Source organism: Pelodiscus sinensis, chromosome 13 (assembly GCF_052426305.1).
Source record: "Pelodiscus sinensis isolate ZL-2025 chromosome 13, ASM5242630v1, whole genome shotgun sequence".
In the NCBI taxonomy this organism is placed as follows: domain Eukaryota; kingdom Metazoa; phylum Chordata; order Testudines; family Trionychidae; genus Pelodiscus; species Pelodiscus sinensis.
In genome coordinates, this window is record NC_143064.1 from 6,118,319 (window position 1) to 6,136,038 (window position 17,720).

The following is a 17,720-nucleotide window of genomic DNA, read 5'->3' on the forward strand; positions in this document are numbered from 1 at the left end:
TGCTGCGATAGACGTGGGATAGCTATTCCGGGAGCCGTGCGGTATCCCGAAACAGCGCCGCCGTGGCGACATGGCCCCAGGAACGCAGGGGTTCGTATTTCGAAATACCGGGCTGGGCTCTGCGGACGCTTGTTATTTCGAAACAAGGGGGGGGGGGTATTTCCAAACACCTCCCCAGAACAGACCCGGGCTCCCAGCAGAAAGCAAAGCCAACAGGTGGGCCGCTGGGATTGGCACCTGCTGGCGCCAGCCAAACAGCCCGGTCTAATGCTGCGGGCTTTACCCTGGGAGGCGTGGGGGGGGGGGCACTTTTAATTCCCCCCCCCCCCATCAATTCCCTCCCGCCCCCGCCCTGGCTGCCGCCAAACCCCCCTCGGGCACGTCACTTCCTTGCAAACTTTCCCGAGGAAATGTCTCGGCAAAAGTTGTTTTTCTGCAGCGCGGCTCGCTGCTGACTGGGGAGGTTCCCGGCGCTGCCCGCCCAGACAGACAGACAGCGCGGCCATGGACAGACTGGCGGACAAGGGCTGAGCGAGGAGGAGCCCGTTAGCTCTGCCCCCCCCCCTCACAGCATCCCCCCCCCCCCCCACACACACACACACGCGCCTGCAGCCAGCCCCGCTGCCGCTTCCCAGCGCCGGCACCATGGCCCGGAGCCTGGACAACATCGACCTGGCTGCGCTCAGGGTGAGTGGCCCCGGCTGCAGCCTTCGGGCGGGGAGGGGGGCCAGGCGGGACCGGCTCCCGTTCATTTGCGCCTCGGCTTTGCGCTGCCCCTGGCCGGAGCTGCGCCGCGCTCCCCTCTGGGCGCAGCAGGCTCCTAAAGGGGCTGCGCGTTTGCTCCCGCACAGCCGCCTGGTGCTGCGGGTTTCTCTGCGGGAGGATCCGCTCCTCCCCCGCTTGCTGCTGCTGTTCTGGGCAGGGTGTGCTCGGGTGTCAACTCCGGGGTGTGTAGAAAGTGGTTTTCTGCTGCGCTGCACCCACCCCGGGCGTTTGCTTCCTCTGCAGTAGCCGTCTGGCCCGGGCTTGGTTTGTGCAGCAGCTGGTTTTAAGCTGTGACGGGCAAAGGATTCCCAGCCTGCCCCAGTTTTAGTTGGGAGATACTTTTCCCCCCGGATGGAGGCAAGTCCCTGCTGACTTGCAGCGCGCTGGCTCCACATGGAGTTGCTCCTTTTGCATCTGTAAGGAAAAAGCAGCTGATGCCTAGCCAAAGACAGGTCTCGTTATTTAGGTTGCTTTGGAGCACTCTCAGGCTACAGGCTGTGCAAACCTCCTTGTAGCTGCCTTGTACTGGGACTGGATTCTTTGCAGGGACAAGACAAACTGGATTTTATCCAGCCTGTGTCGGTACCTCTAAAATGCACCTAAAGGACCACATGCCCTGATAGGGTAAATGGGTGAAACAACTGAAGTCAAGGGAGCTGTACCCATGTGCATTGTCAGAAAACTTAGCCTCAAGTATTCACCTGCACGCAATCACTCCTGCAATAATCTTAGTCAAGTCAACTCACAGGCATAAAACAAGCAGAATTTTAGGGTCCAGGGATGGTATTTCATTTGAGTAAAAAGATATTCCAGTGTCATCACTGTCTCGCCCCCTCCAGTAACTAACTTTCATTGACTTCAGTAGGAATTACTTGACTCTTGCAAAGGCACTGGAAGAGGGTGGATGTGGTAAATAGGACTCCTGGGATGAAGTGCATGTGTGCAGACATGAACACGCTAGGTATGTTAGTGAGTAGTGGACTGGAGTATCGACTTCTCGCTTCTCATAGAAGCAGCAGGGGACAGGAGCTTAAAAGCCAGCTTCCCCCAGCGCCAGCTCCGCTGTGTCACCTGCCCCGCCCCCGCTGCCTTTATCAAAGGTAACGGAGAGATAGAGGAGGCTGCCGCAAAGCAGCGTCTCCCTGCAGTGGGCGGTGGCTAACAGTCCCGGCTCATGCTGGTCTGGGGCACTGCGCCTGTGCCTCTTAAGTACAGTAAGAGCCTGGCCCTAATGCAGTGTTGCAGCACAGGTGGCTTCCAGAGCCAGGACTGCTCAGTCCCAGCTCAAGCCAGCCCCGGCAGCTATCCTCCCTCCGTCTCTGCAGGACGGTCCTAATCAACGAATCACGTAGTTGACACAAATTGTATCGACTACACAATTAGCCAGATAACCGCAATTTAACATCCCTAGTGCACGCTATATTTTTGCAAGGCCAACAAAGCTGACATGAATACAGCTGCTTATACATACTCGTATCGTGCCTGCTCTTGCAGCTTCCAAGGTTTTAATGTAAACCAGCTCTGGCGCCATAAAACGACCCCTGTTAATATTTCATGCCCACAAACAGTTAACACGGTGGTGCACAATGCAACTTAGGTGGCCAGCTTAGATTTTTAAAAGACAAGCGGAAATATCATGCCAGTCCAGCCACAGCTATTCTAATGCCCTCCTCCGATCCAGGGAGGGGAAAAAACTAGTAAAACTGTGGCGAAACGGATCCAGCCTCAAAGAAGGAAACCAAACTAAGATCATTTCTAACTATGACTTTAAGAGAGGGCTTGGAAAATCCTGGGAAGGAATCATGTGGTGAGGATTCCAAACCCCAGAAACAGGAAAAAGAAAAGCTCTGCAGTGTGCTAGGATTGCAGTGATGGAACCGGACTCGCTGACCCGGTCACAGCCAGGAAAGCCAAAATTTAACATGAAATGTAGCTACGCTTGGACCAGTGAGATGAAGGGAGGAAGGTTCCCTCTTAAGGTTAAGTGGTCGTCTCATCTTAAGTAGGGATGTAAAAGGTTAACTGGTTAACCTGAAAGGGCTGGAACAGCTCCCCACCCACCTCGTAGCTCCATGGTGCCTGCCGGAGCAGCCCCTGCTTGTAACAGGCCAATTCCCCAACCCCTGCTGCAGGTGACATGCTGGTTCCCCAGGAGCAGGGCCGGTGCAGCCCCTGTCGGTTCCACGCCCAAGGAGACTTCGCTGTGGGCCCTGCAGTGCATGGAACCATGTAACCGCTACGATTTTTAGTGGTTACAAGGTTACATTTTTAACTGCATTTTTGCATCCCTAAGCTTCAGAATCCTGTGTAAGCAGGCAGGAGAATACCTTTGTACAGCAGCCTGCCGGCTCTCAAAGCCAGACGACTCCATACAAGTCTCCCAAGTGTCGTTTTACCCCAGAGAGCCTGAATCCGTCAGGTCTAGGCCTCAATAGGTCAATACTAAAGTGTCCCAAAGTGCCCCCTGGATCCACATGTGTGACAGCCCAGCATGATTCTGGGGGCCAGCAGAGGCTGCAGGCGTGGCTCCATGCTGGAGGCGGGACAGGCAGAGGCTAGCATGGTTCCAGCCCCACAGAAAGGAAGGGGGAAAAGTTTCATCTACAGTCATAAGCTAGGTTGGACCCTGTGGCCTGGGACTCTGTGGTCTGGCAACATCAGAGCATGCAGGGCAGCAAAGCCGGAGGGGCCGCCGGACTTAATGGGGCAGGGTTGCCGGGGCCACTGGAACTCACAGGGCTGGTGGGGCCCCCAGAGCCCGACGGGACGGTGGAGCCGGCAAGGCTGCCAGAGCTGTTGGGGCAAGGGGCAGCAGAGCCCAGTGGCCAGGGAGAGGAACCCAGCAGAGAAACTGGCACCTTTCCCATTTCCCCCACCTCCCGGCCTCCTCTGGTCTGGCAAATTCCCTTGTGTGGGACCAATCAGGTCCCGAGGGTGCCAAACCAGGGAGATCGAACCTGTGTATCTATTTTGTAAAGCCCCAAATCCTTGGGCCGGTCATGGCCAAATGAACGCCAGGTAGCGCTATCGCATCGTTGTGAGAGGCAACCAATAGAGGGCAATATCACGGCAAAGGCACATGGCCTTCCGGCAAATTGCTTTACTTCCCTGCACCCTACGGTACATCTAACCTACGTTTTAATTTTGCGGGAATTTGCATATCTACTTTCGATCACATTTTTCGAAGCAGGTTTTTCAAAAGTGAAAGTCGTCTGGATGCAGTTTTTTTCAGAAAAAGCACTCCTTTTTCGGAAAAACTGCTCTTCCTCAAAAAATGAGGTTTACACGGTTTTTCGAAAGAGGGATTTTTCCTTAAAAAAAAAAAAAAACCCTCATCCAGACTACTTTTGCTTTCGAAAAACCCGCTTTAGAAAAAGCGATCGGAAGAAGATATGCAAATTAGCACCGTATTTCCATATCTCCTTTCGGAAAAAAAACGTACTCTAGACGTGCCCATAGTGGGATGGGCTGAGAGAATCGTAACAGAGATGTCCTCCTCCCAGGCCCCCTACAGCAGTGGTCTGGCCCATGGATTCCAAACATGCCTGGAGCATCTGGGTGGAGTTGTGCTACTATTTAGCTTCCAGACCAGGCTGTCACCCGGTGCTGCGCTGGTGAGCTAATGGTAGACATTTGTTGCAGAACTTCCAGGGTTGTACATTTTATATGGGCAACCCCATGGCTAAAATACCTTTTGATTTTGGTTGTTGTTCCTGCAAAGAGGGAGAGAGGCCCAGCAAAAAAGTCAGAACTGCAAACTCTTGTCTCTTGCTTGGCTGCCAAATTCATAAAAAGTGCGTTTCAGTTGGTATCCTGTGGTGTGCAGCATTTGGCACGCCACCCTGCAGAGCAGTAATATGTCGCCCAGGTGGCATCCAGGTCAGCAGTCTTGCTGTTGTCTTTTCAACACTCCGCAGATGATAAAGGAAAGCACAAAGACCAGCATATGGTACAGGGCATTATAGTAATTAACCTCAAAGTGATGAATGTTTGGATCCGAAGTTTGGCATTGGTCTAAGGAAATGTAGCCACTTGGCAGTGGGTAGGTGGCGAAGGGTTATACGGGCCACAGAGTTTTGAAATGTGTGCTGAGAGGAAGCATTACATCAAAGAGGATTCCTGCCTCTGAGATCATTAAGAACTTGGCCCAGTGTGAGGACTTAACCATAACGTGCCAGCTGGGGAGGCAGATCTAAGTTGGAGCCCAGAATTTGTGACCCCGACAGAGCCTGATTTAATGCTGGGCTTTGGTTAAAGGAGAGAGATGGCCAAGAATACTGGCTGCACTCATTGCTTTGGGGATTTGAGACCTGAAAATTCAACGGGCTACTAAAAGTGATGGACAGGATTTGTTATCCTCCCTCCCCTCAGATTTGGTGTCACGTTAACATTCATTTTCAATAGTGGAAGCCAGTTGCCAGCTGCATCGGTTTTTCCTAATGTGCTCAACACCTTCACAAACCGTTCCGGAGAGGGTTGGGCTTGGTAGGCCACATGGGACGAGAAAGCTCTTTGAGGCAGATAAACCCAGTTTTGCATTTGCATAAACAGAGAACCCCCTTTTCTATCACCCTGTTATTACAGGCAGAGTTAACGTGACCATTGAGCGCATGAATTTCCTGAGCAATTAAACTTCCTTTCATCCTCATTGTGGCGTGCCATTCACGACTGCTAATTCCACACCTCCGCCTTATAGAGAAAGATCCCTGGGTGGGGAAAATGCTCTGGGACTCCACTCCTGTGGCCAGCTTGCTGCTTAGCTGCCCATGTTCCACTCTGCGCATAGACAGTCCTGCCTCAAGAGGTCTGCTAGGCACCAGCCTCGTGGCTCCTGGTTGATTCCCTGTCCTAAATAAACACCAAGGCTGCAAAAGCAGCTGCTTTTGCGGAAAAACTTGCCAGCTGTCTACACTGGCTGCTTGATTTTGTGCAAAAGCACTGACTTCCTACTGTCCGAAATCAGTGCTTCTTGCGCAAATGCTTTGACGTTCCCGTTCGGGCAAAAGCCCTTTTTTTGCGCAAGAGGTCCAGTGTAGACAGCTAAAAACCGTTTTGCGCAAAAAAGCCCTGATGGCGAAAATGGCGATCAGGGCTTTCTTGCGCAAAACCGTGTCTAGATTGGCACGGATGCTTTTCTGCAAAAAGTGCTTTTGCGGAAAAGCGTCCGTGCCGATCTAGACGTTCTTTTCCGCAAATGCTTTTAACGGAAAATCATGCCAGTCTAGACATAGCCCAGGGCTGTTCCAGGAAGCGTTCAGGTAACAGTGTGGATCTCCAATAGCTGCCAGGTCCATTCCTGCTCCTTGCTCCTGACTTTGACCTTGGCTTAATTTAGATTTCACATTCTGATTTGGATCTTGAAACCTGACTTCGATTGATCCTAGGTTTTAACCCTGGACTGGAACCTGACTGTGAACTCGTTTGCTGTTCACACTCTCAGGCTAACCTCTGCTGTGGTTCCTTAGTCCTGACTGTGCTTCTTGGGATCCTGACACCAGCCAATGAGGTTTTATAATGTCCACCTAAAATCATGTTTTAGATCTCCCAGCAGCAATAGGCTTATTGCTGGTTCTGTCATAGTTGAAAGAGAGAGCATAGCTGATTAAATCCCATACCAGTAGAAATGAAGCATTTTACAAGAGCCTCACTCCTGCAAAAGCAATTTGCAGGATCAATATTGAAAATCGAGAAAAGGTAAACTCAAAGGGTATGTCTACACTTGCACCCTAGTTCGAACTAGGGATGCAAATGCAGGCATTCGAAATTACTAATGAAGTGGGGATTTAAATATCCCACGCTTTATTAGCATGATCTTGCCGAAATGTTAGTTAGAATCACAGCTGATTCGAACCAGGACGTGCCGGGACGCGTTAGTTTGAACCAACCCCCTTGGTTCGAACTAACATTACTCTTCATTTTTTTTGAGGAGCTGTGATTCAATCTAGCGTACCAGTGAGATCATGCTAATGAAGCTCAGGATATTTAAATCCCCACTTCATTAGCAATTTCGAATGCCTGCATTTGCATCCCTAGTTCGAACTAGGGTGCAAGTGTAGACAAATCCAAAGTGTCCCTAGCCTCTTAGGTGTAATTTCTCTCCTATTTTTAATATATTTCATTGTGCCTTTTACCTGAGCATGTGCATAAATTAAAAGTCTGTCTGAGCTGGTTTCATCTTGTTAGTTAAATAAAGCAAATCCACAGGCATTTGAAGATCTGGGAAGGACATGATTAAAAACCATCTAACTACAAAGAGCTGAAGATAAGTGCATTCCGATTTACTGTCGGGGAACACAGTGAAGAATCCAAGCAAGATAAAAATAGATCTTCATGGCTATAAGGAGGACTTGTGCTTAGCTGCTGTCAGAGCTATTTGGTTCTAGAATATCCACACGGTACCACAGTTGTAGAAGTCTGTTACATTGTTCTCATGGTGAAATCTATTGCATACTTATCAAGACACTTTGCTGGCAAAAAACTTGGCTCTATTTCATTTATGTATAAAAACTCCTGTTTATTGCAAGGGGGATTTGCTCAAGCAAAGTGAGCTCAGCTGGATCAATCCTTAGGTGGATAGTTTCCATGCAAAAAAATCCTAGAATTTACTTGAGAAATAATCTTCAATCAGATAAACATTTTTTCTATACTAAAAAATGGTCTTTTGGAGCTGGCATCACAGAATCTGGACTTCTGAGAAAATGATGTGACTCTATAGCACATTGGTACCAAGAGATATCAACTGACATGATAGCTAGCTAAAAGAGGTGGTGAAAAACAGATTCACAGTATTAATAATATTACACGTAAACTTCTCAATGGTGTTCTCCAAAGAAATGAGCTAGAGTGATAAATTACTCATCCAGCTACCAAGAAACTGGTCTCTTGAGTTCTGAATAGTTTTATATAAATATCTCAAGTAAGTTTTAACTGAAACAGATTTCTTAATATGCTGAGTTGTAGGAGTACATGTTTATTTATCCATATTCTTCTTCAGAGTCCTCTGGCTACTTGAGAAATGATACAAGATGAATCTCCGCACCACCTTTGCGGCAAAGGGGGGGTGTTAATATAGTGTATGCTGAACGAGTAGGAATTGTACTAATCTGGATTCTAAGCCACAGCACGTGGGCAAAAAGCTTTTTATTCCCTGGGTCTTCAGTCCACCTTGCGAAATGAGACTGCATTTTAATTGTAGCCTCGATGTTATGATGGTTTTGGTAAGGCTACAGCTAAATCACACACAAATGAGTCATAAGACACTTTCTTAATATTTCGTAACTTTGGTTTGTTCTTTCTGTAGACCACTAACCTGAATCTTTCAGAGCAGAAGAGAGCTGTCCACATTTATCCTCTAGCTGGGCTCAATGGTTAGAACTGATACATGAGACTTGTAGGTTCCATTCCTGCGTCTGCTACTAAATTGTCATGAAACCTTGGGCAAACCATGTAACTGCCGTGTACTTCAGTTTACCCATCTGCCTTTATCTGGGCTGTGCATGTATTTGATCTTTCATTGACTAATATTTATAAATTGTTTTGAGAGGCATGGCTGAAAGTTGTAATAGAAATCCATCCTATTTTATTTTTAATGCTGATTTTATTACTATTTAGCTTTATTATTCTCTATTTATGATATAAATTGTTATGAGAAAATGTGTTGGGTGTTTGCATACTGTTTGAACAATAGTGTTCCCAAGGCAAAGCGGTTACTCACTTTTCAATGAATAACAGTATTTACTGTACTTTTTACAGGACCCAGCAGGGATATTTGAACTGGTTCAAGTAGTTGGAAATGGGACATATGGACAAGTCTATAAGGTATGATGCCTTTTTAATTGACTTTCTTGCTATAACTGTTGCCCTATATAGGAAAGAACAGGCAACATAGAAGAAGAGGAAACGGTTGTTACAGTAATAGCTTGCTTTGTTGCTCTGTATAACTGTGTCTGATCCTGAACAGTGGAAGCACTCTGTGTGTGTGTGATTTTCCTCCAGTAACACTTTCATGTTTTTGTGTGGCCACGTACCATGGTGGGTCTCACATTGATTTCTTCCACCTGGGTCTCATTCTTGTCATTTTCACTCTAAAAATATTTTTCATAGCTTGCAGGTACAACGCGAAGCTAGTGCAAACATTTCAACATGGGATATAATTAGTATATTGCTCAGTAAGGTGGTGCCCCTTATTTGGGGGAGAAGACACAGGAAAAAATTCAACAAAAGTAGCCATGCCCTGTCAGGCTCGGGCCTGAGTGAATTTCTTAGCCATGCTCTTCAGGAGAGCTGGCAAGTAGTTGATTCTTCCCATTGCTACAGTTCATTGCTGGATCCCGAGGGCAGAACGACCAATCAGTTAATTAAGTCAATGGATAATTCACTGGGCATGCTATACAATGCTATGGAATCTACAGGTTGCCTTAAGATGGGAATCAGTCTTGGTTTAAATGAGTGGATTTGGGGAAGAAGTAGTGAGAACAAACATTGGTCATTCAGTTATGAGGCCTTCTCTAGGAATGATTTGAAAAGAAGAAAGAGTGAATTTAGAGCAGTGTTTCCCACCTGGAGAAGGGAAATAAGAGGAGTATTAGGGCAGGTGAGAGAGGCCGCAGCAATAGAGAAAGCTTTCTAGTTTTGGATCCCCCATAATCCCCACCAGAAGCATCCTCCTGCAGCAGAGAGTAATGTGATGGGCTGCTCCTTGCAAGCCGTTTTCATCTGTCCCTGCTCCTTGCTGGATAATGCCCAGGGCTGGCCCACAACATTTTGGCTCCTGAGGCGGGGAGCTCAAAGGACACCCTCTAACCCCCTCGCTTGGGCCAGAGCTTTGAAAGGTCTCAATTCTGCCTGCTTCTGTTCCACTCCTTTCGTGGTCCTGCTCTGCTACCTACCCCAATAAAGGAGAACTAACCAGCAGCAGACACAATTTTCTACACTCTGGGGCCTAGTGGCACCCTGCCCCGCAGTCTGGCCCCTGAGGCGGCCGCCTCAGTTCGCCTCATGGTAAGGCCAGCCCTGGTAATGCACTTGGCCACCAGACAAGGTCACGTAGAGAGGATTCAGGCTGTATCCAACTCGTGTAGGGTCTCTTCTCTGGTCTTGCTGCCCTCCCTCAGCTTTGAGGGCCTATGTGACCCGGCTCTCTCCATCCACCCATGGACTCTCCCGCTCCAAGCTTCCTGCAGTCTTCTGGTTCGCGGGGACGAGTCAAGGGAGACCACAGCTGATGAAAAGCTAGAAAAGGAATAAATGTATCTGTGAGTGTGCATGTGACGGATGTACCGGGTGCGAGCTCCCCCTCTCGGAAGAGCAGGGGGGTTTAGTGGACTCACCGTCTATGTCTGAGATATTCTTGTCCCGGGGTCCTGTTCCCGGGATGGGGGTTCGTGAGTGCGATCACCTGTTGCCGGTTCGGTGCCGGGGCTAGGCAGACTCACAGCCCCGTCCCCATTAAGGGTTCTGGTGTCCCCCCGGGTTAAGCATTCCGGGGCCTGTCCCTGGTAAAGGTCCTTCCCAGATGGAGAGCAAGCGTTCGGATAACGTTTGCAGTCGCCCAACTCCCAAGGTTGCAGACTACCGGGTAGGTCGGGTAGGCTGGGACTGCAGGTAAAGGGGGGCATGGGAGACCCGGGCCTGCCCTCTCCATCGGGTCCCAGCCCGGGGCCCTAAGTGGGGGAAACTAATGCGCTCCCTCCACGACAGGTGGGGTTGATCCCCGAAACTCTCCTGCCCATGGGTGCCAAAAGCGCTCTGCCCTGGGCTCCTTCCACTCTCCGCCTTTTGCCAACCTGCCTGGGTATCCGCACGAAGCACTTACCACGCCCAAGCCGTTGGCCCCGTCCGGCTGGTGTCCTGGGGTCCCCAGCATTGCTCTTCTTTCCCTCCAACGGGGCGGGATGCACGTCTTTCCAGGGGGAGACTAGCGGCTGCTCCCTGAGCCGCCTTTAGCCGCCTCAAGCGGCCCAGGGAAAGACGCCATCTAGGCCAGCCCCGCCCCCCTGACATCATCACGCCATGCTGCGTAACGGCCGGGGTCCGGAGCTCCGCCCCCCTTCGCCCGGCCCCGGGCCGCTGGAGCGCTTCCCGGGCGCCTGGCTCGCACGCTGCAGCCGTGTCTGGCCCCGCCTCCCTTGACGCGGGGTCGTGCGCATTCTCTTGCGCAAGACCTCAGCCTGGCCGGGGCTATGCCGATTGCTCGTGCTGCCGGCCTGTCCTCCCGGGCCCGGGGGAGAGGGGGCAGTCCCCCTTCCTGGTTCAGTGCGGACCCCGCTGGGTCCGTCACAATGCACATAGCAAGAAAGGCAAAAAGAAGAGGAAAAGTAAGAGGTATCAGAGGCAGGAAAAGAAGGGGGAAAAGACATGTGAGGGAAGGCACTGATTGTGTATGATCTGGTGGGGAAGACTGGGGTTTTCCTTCATCTCATCTATCACAACGGGGTGGCGGAGGCGTCTCCACTGGAAAGAGGCTGGGATGCCCAAGTTACATTGTTTCCCAAAAGCAACAAGGAGTCCTGTAGCTCTTTATAGACTAACAGATGTATTGGAGCATAAGCTTTCGTGGGCAAAGACCCACTTCATCTTTGACATGCATCTGACGAAGTGGGTCTTTGCCCACGAAAGCTTATGCTCCAATACATCTGTTAGTCTATAAGGTGCTACAGGACTCCTTGTCGCTTTTGCAGATCCAGACTAACACGACTACCTCTCTGATAATTGTTTCCCAGAGGCACGTTAGGCTACATCTATACTGCAGGCTTCTTGGGGAAGAGATCTTCCGCAAACACTTCTTGGGCAAAAGCGCCTCCACACCTCAAAAGCACATCGCAAAAACGATGTGCTTTTGTGCAAGAGAGCGTCCACACTGCTTGGACGCTCCTGTGCAAGAAAGCTCTGTTTGCCATTCACAGAATAGCCATCTGAGCACCTGTGCTTTTCCTGATGGGCTCTTTTTGCGCAAGAAGCCCCTGTTGAGCGTCCGCACACATCTTTTTGCACAAGAATTCTTGTGCAAAAAGGAGTTATTCCTCATAGAGGTACACCTGCACCGCAAAAAGCCCTCTGTTCTGCTGTTCTACTGTAAATTTTCTTGTTTACAAATGTGCTTGAGGTGTGGATGTTTGTGCAAAAACCCTGTCGATGTAGCCTTAGTGTTTAATATAAAACTACTGGTTCCACACTTTGGTCCCCTTTTTAGGTTTTAAAGAGCTGCAGATACCTCATGAAAAGCCGGGATACGTCGCTAAGACAATACTGTTGATATGCTGTGTGTTCTGCCTTTCCTCCCTTCATTTTTTTATTTGAAACCTTGAAATTTGTATCCTAACTTTCCAGCTACTGGGGTAGCGGCAAGGATTATGAAGTCCTATGTAGAGAATTGAGTGCCAAGAGGCAAATCAGAAAACAAACTTTTAGAGGTAGTGAAGTCTGTGGGATTGCATAGATTTTACAGAGGAAAGAACCTTTGCCAGCAAAATGAATATTGCTGCTGCCTGCCACATAATTTTCCCTCATACTATAAAATAAATCCTGGTATAACAGAGAATTATTGCTATCTAGGTCATCTTTTAAACATTTTTTGTGTTGAGGTTAATCAGCTGCTCCTTAATTACCCCAAGAACAGGAAGAAAAAACATAGTTCAGTTTATTTACTGAAAAAGAAAGTTTTGAGAGATCATATGTTTCAGTTGAACATTAAAATCTAAGTGCAAAAGCATGTAAGAAATGTTGATAATACTAATTAAGGGTAGTGCCTGAGGCACTTGTTCATAGAAGTGAAGGAGAGCCTTGTATTTGGGGGAATGTATGGAACAAGGATGAATATGATTGGGTAACACTTCCAAGTAAAAGGGTCCGTTCAGATATCTGGGAATGGAAAATAATCACTGTAAAATAAGAATTTAAATAAGGCTGTTGTTAATAGGACAATAAAACAGACTTTGTAATAATTGGTTACAGCTTCATAAATCTGCAGGCTAGAGTCACATTTTTATGTGGTTGATACCAGAATCTGGACCTTAAAGTACTTAAGATCGAAAAGCAATTCCAGTTTGTTTGTGAGTTATTTGAACTTGGGCCCTATTTTCAAGTCAGCCTATTTTGCATTGCTTAATTATTGGCTGGCTGTGAACATTCTTACCACTAGCATTTTCTTCTTACAAATATTTTTTACCATTCAATTTTGGGCCAATTGACAAAGATCTGTTTAATCAAGAAATAAGTTACTCTTGGCAGAAGTGTAAAGTTGTCATCCAGTCAAGGAATGTAAACATTAAAATGTGACTTTTGGTAACCAGACACAAAGCCCCTAGACTATTAAACAATCAGCCGAATACTCAATTTGAACTGGTTTCACATAATCCCATGCTCAAATGTATTTGTAAATGCCATATAATGAAAAAATTTGAATACTAAACAAATTTGTTGAAAATGCAATCTGTTTGCAGATAACTTGCAAACACAGAGGTTAAATGCATAGAGCAAAGAGACTGGCAACTGCTAATGGGAATATTGTATTTAAAGTGGCCATTAAAAATCAAGATTAGGGTATTTTACATATTTTATTCTGGTATATCATTGGTTTTGGTATGTATTTACCTAGGACTGATAGAGACAGGTTAGTGAATGTTGGCATCATTTTAAGTTCGCGTCTAGTTGAAGCATTACTTTCTGGCTAAAATATTTATGATCACAAGGCTAGCCCAACTAGAGTTAATGATGTCACAGGAGCATGTATTCAGTCTTCAGAGGCAGCCATATTTTCTATACATACAAAAATAACTAAATATACACACAGACAACTTAAAACACAACTCAGGTTCAACAAATTAAATCCTAATCAGCTAAGCATACCAGCTGGATCTCGAAAATCAGAATTGTTGTGTTGTGGGGATTTTTTTAAGCGAGCACATAATTCTGTAAAAAACAAAATTGGAGGCTCATCATTACATAGAAAACACTGCTTAACTGACTTTTTTGAGGGAGAAAAAATTCTCTCTCTGCTGGTGTTGTAGTCCTAGTTTCAGTTCTTTGCCAATTAAAATGGAAGATTGTAATAAAGATTGTAACAGGAACGCCAGTCAACATATGTAGTTGACCCACAGTAACGTTAGAGCTGCACAGAACAGTTCTGATGCTAGGATCTGTACACTTTAAGTGAATTAAAGCTAGAGGAATACATTTTCAAACAACATATGGGGGGATCAGGTTTGCAGATCCCAATATTGGCAACCTCAAGCATTCAAAAATCATGAGTCACACACACACAATCAGGAGTTTGGCTAAGAAATATTCCAGCTTTATAAAATGATACATTTGGGGTTCTTTTTAGTTTCCTTTTATTTATTTTTTTTAGGCTTTAGGTTTCACATTTTCGTACTTTTATCTTCAGCCATGATGGCTAAAAACATAGTTTGGGGTTGGGTTTTTTTCTTTCTTTTTGAGTGGCAGCTGAGTTGCTTATGAACTCGCATGACTCCACAAGCAGAGGCATTAAGGAAAAATCGGATAGCATGCAACTCGTGGTAAAATGATGAGACTTGGTCACTCTGAGACTGTTAGCGAGGATGGCGAATTTAATACCATTGAAAGTTTTGCCTTTATCCTTTCATTCAACCGTGCACCCTCGTGTAAGGAGTTTCCCTTGACTCCCTTGTGCATAGGCGAACTGGAAAGCCCTTGGCTGTGTCTACACTGGCCACTTATTCCGGAAAATCAGCTGCTTTTCCGGAATAACTTGCCAGCTGTCTACACTGGCCGCTTGCTTTTCCGGAAAAGCACTGATGATCTACTGTAAAATCATCAGTGCTTTTCCGGAAAAACTATGCTGCTCCCATTCGGGCAAAAGTCCTTTTCCAGAAAACTGTTCCGGAAAAGGGCCAGTGTAGACAGCACAGATTTCTTTTCCGCAAAAAAGCCCTGATAGCAAAAACGACGATCGGGGCTTTTTTGCGGAAAAGCGCGTCTACATTGGCATGGACGCTTTTCCGGAAAAAGTGCTTTTCCAGAAAAGCATCCTGCCAATGTAGACGTGCTTTTTCCGGAAATACTTATAACGGAAAACTGTTCCGTTTTAAGCGTTTCCGGAAAAGGGTGCCAGTATAGAGGTAGCCCTTGTGTTTACAGAGCATGCAACCAAGAAGTACAGTCACTGGGTCCTTGCTTGGACCCCGTCTGCACCAACCCACAAAGCAGGGTCCCTGTGGAGAGAATTCCATCTTGCTCCCCCTTAAAGATTCCCTGGAGCTTTGGAAGTCATTGCCCCGGTCTGCAGCGCAAAGATGCTCGGAGCTCCTCGTGGGGTTGGTTACTTGGCCACCCTTCAGTAGGGCTATGTGCATGGATGTGCCACAGGTCGGCCTGTAGCAGTGCTTCTCAAACTTATTTGATTGGACCCTTCCTTTCTTTGTGTCTGTAGTCACTTACACCCGCCAAAATGACATAGCGTGCTACCCAGCTCTCGAGGCGGACTGGGGCGCAGCACCTCCTGGCTTGGTGTCTGGCTCCAAAGCAAAGCAGCACTAGCAGCAGCGCAGAAGTAAGGGCGGCAATGGGAAAAGTGGGTATTTATCGATCACTTTAAACTGCAGACTCAGCACCTTCTTGCCACAGCACTTGTGCCCTGCTGCTGCCACCTTGGGTCTGATAGCCAGAGCCCTGCCGCCTCGAGATGAGGGATTGGTGAGGGCGGAGGGGAGCCAGAGAGCCAGGGCTGCCACCTGGTGCGGGATTGGGGCGGGGAGGAACGGGGCAGGCCAGGGCTCCAGGGGTCATCTTATCCCCCTCTCCCTGGGTGTGCCCATCTGCGCGAGCCCCTGCCACCTAGATCACATAGCCGACGCTCTTTTAGTGACCCCCACCACTACCTGGGTGTCCTGGGCTTGATTCCAGGGGGGAGCTGCATAGCTCCAGGCTGGCCTTGTAAGAGCTCCAGAGCAATGAAGCCGCCCTGGCCCAGCAACGACTGTAGCCATGTGGATGAGTCTCACTGCACCGCGCAAGCTGAAGCCCAGCCAGGGAGGAAATGAGTGTTGTGTGACACTCTGATTTCAGTTCCTCTTCAGTCTGCAACCACATGACCTCAGGCTTTTGTCTTGCAAGTGTCAGCCTAGGGTGGCGTGGCTGGGAGCTGACTCAGGCTTACTTGGCTGCCGCAGCACATGGCGTGGGAGCGGCCGTGCGTGGCACTCTCCCCTGCGAATAAGGACTAAGCACTGTGCTGTTGTAGGAGAGAGGGGAAGGCCAGGGTCTACCCTCTTCCGGCTATACAGCATGGGTGTCTGTCGTACGCTTAGGCTACGTCTACACTGGCATGAATTTCCAAAAATGCTTTTAACGGAAAAGTTTTCCGTTAAAAGCATTTTCGGAAAAGCACATCTAGATTGGCAGGATGCTTTTCCGCAAAAGCACTTTTTGCAGAAAAGCATCTGTGGCCAATCTAGACGCGGTTTTCCGCAAAAAAGCCCCGATCTCCATTTTCGCCATTGGGGCTTTTTTGCAGAAAACAGAACTGTGCTGTCTACACTGGTCCTTTCGCACAAAAGTCTTTCGGAAAAAGACTTTTGCCCGAACGGGAGCAGCATAGTATTTTCGGAAAAGCACTTATGATTTTACAGGAGATCGTCAGGGCTTTTCCGGAAATTCAAGCAGCCAGTGTAGACAGCTGGCAAGTTTTTCCGCAAAATCATATGATTTTGCGGAAAAACTTGCCAGTCTAGACACAGCCTTAGTGTCCTGGTCCGGATTTTTAAAGCTCTTCAGCTGTTGATCTGCTAAGCGTTGCAGGCCTAACTGATTTAGGAGCCAAATTCTCGTTTTTGCAGGGATTTAGGTACATAGACGCCTAAATCCTACCTAAATCCCTCCTGCGAATGAGAATTTGGCTCCTAAATCAGGGCGGCATGGAGATGGTGAGCATGGCAATACCGCCCACTAAAAATCTGAGCTGTAGTATCTGCCTACCCAGATTAACCCATGTGGCATCACCAGTTCTTCACTTCTGCCCCTAAACTGTTGAGTGGTTGTGAGCTGTTTAACCCCAGCTGGGTCACACCTCCGATGTGGGTCCGTTGCAGTAGGGATGTATGTGTGCATCCGTTGTAATGGCTAAATTTGGGAAGAAACATACTGTAGATTTTTTTTATTATGCCTTTTAGTCGCCTTGTCAGGCTCATTGGAGACTGAGCATGCAGCAGAGATCTACTAATAGAGCCTAGGTCTTCTGGCCTCTGGTCCAGTGCCTTAAACACAAGGATGCTCTTCCAGCAAGAGGGACCTTGGAAAAACCGGGTAGTGGATAGGTGAGGCACACATATAGCTGGTATCATGTTTAGAGTCGTTCATCTACCCCAAACCAGGCTTTAGAACGGTGGTGGGGAGCCGGTGGCCCGCGGTTTCACCTGCAGCCCACACCCCCTCTCTGCCCCTCTCCCCCATGCCTCTCGCGCACTGGGGCACAGGAGGTCTGCACATTCAGACTCCTGCCCTTCCCTCCCAGCACTTTGGGACCACTGTGAATGGGTTGGGAGAGGGAGGAGGTGGAGGGGAGACGGAGCACAGATCAGACGATTCTTGGCATTTGGCAAGTGCTGGGAGGAAGGAAAGGGGAGGAGTCGGTAAGTGCGGGGCTCCAGCGCCCGAGAAGCAGGGGGGGGGAAGGGAGCGCTGAGGGGTGCGCGGGCCACAGGTGGTGCTCCAGTAGGCTGCGGGTTGCCCACCACTGGATTTCAGTTGTGCAGCCCTCTGAGACAAAGGAGGGCCGCTCGTGCTGCCGCTGGCTAGTCTTGGTTGCCCACCACTACTTTAAAATGAGCTCTGGAAAGCCACTGCCGATCCATTAAGCTCAGCGTGGGCTCCAAGACTCAACCTGGGCTCTTTCCCTCTCGCACAGCACAGATTTGTGTAGGCCCAGATAGACCACCCATGACATCCCTGCAGCCTTCATGACTTCTGTGTGACCCCTT

The 17,720-nt window shown here is 48.5% G+C and overlaps 1 protein-coding gene across 3 annotated transcripts in view; it reads left to right on the plus strand.

Moving 5' to 3' along the window:
* Positions 1 to 387: 387 nt before the first annotated feature.
* NRK (Nik related kinase) overlaps positions 388 to 17,720 on the plus strand; it is a 142,299-nt gene continuing 124,966 nt past the window's right edge. For all 3 annotated transcript variants that reach the window (XR_016350608.1, XM_075941116.2, XM_075941115.2), the window contains exons 1-2: positions 388 to 687; positions 8,518 to 8,583. Coding sequence is in view for 2 of the 3 variants with exons in the window: in XM_075941116.2 (XP_075797231.2) it covers positions 646 to 687; positions 8,518 to 8,583 (108 nt within the window). In the remaining variant the exon portion in view is untranslated. The remainder of the gene's footprint in view (positions 688 to 8,517; positions 8,584 to 17,720) is intronic.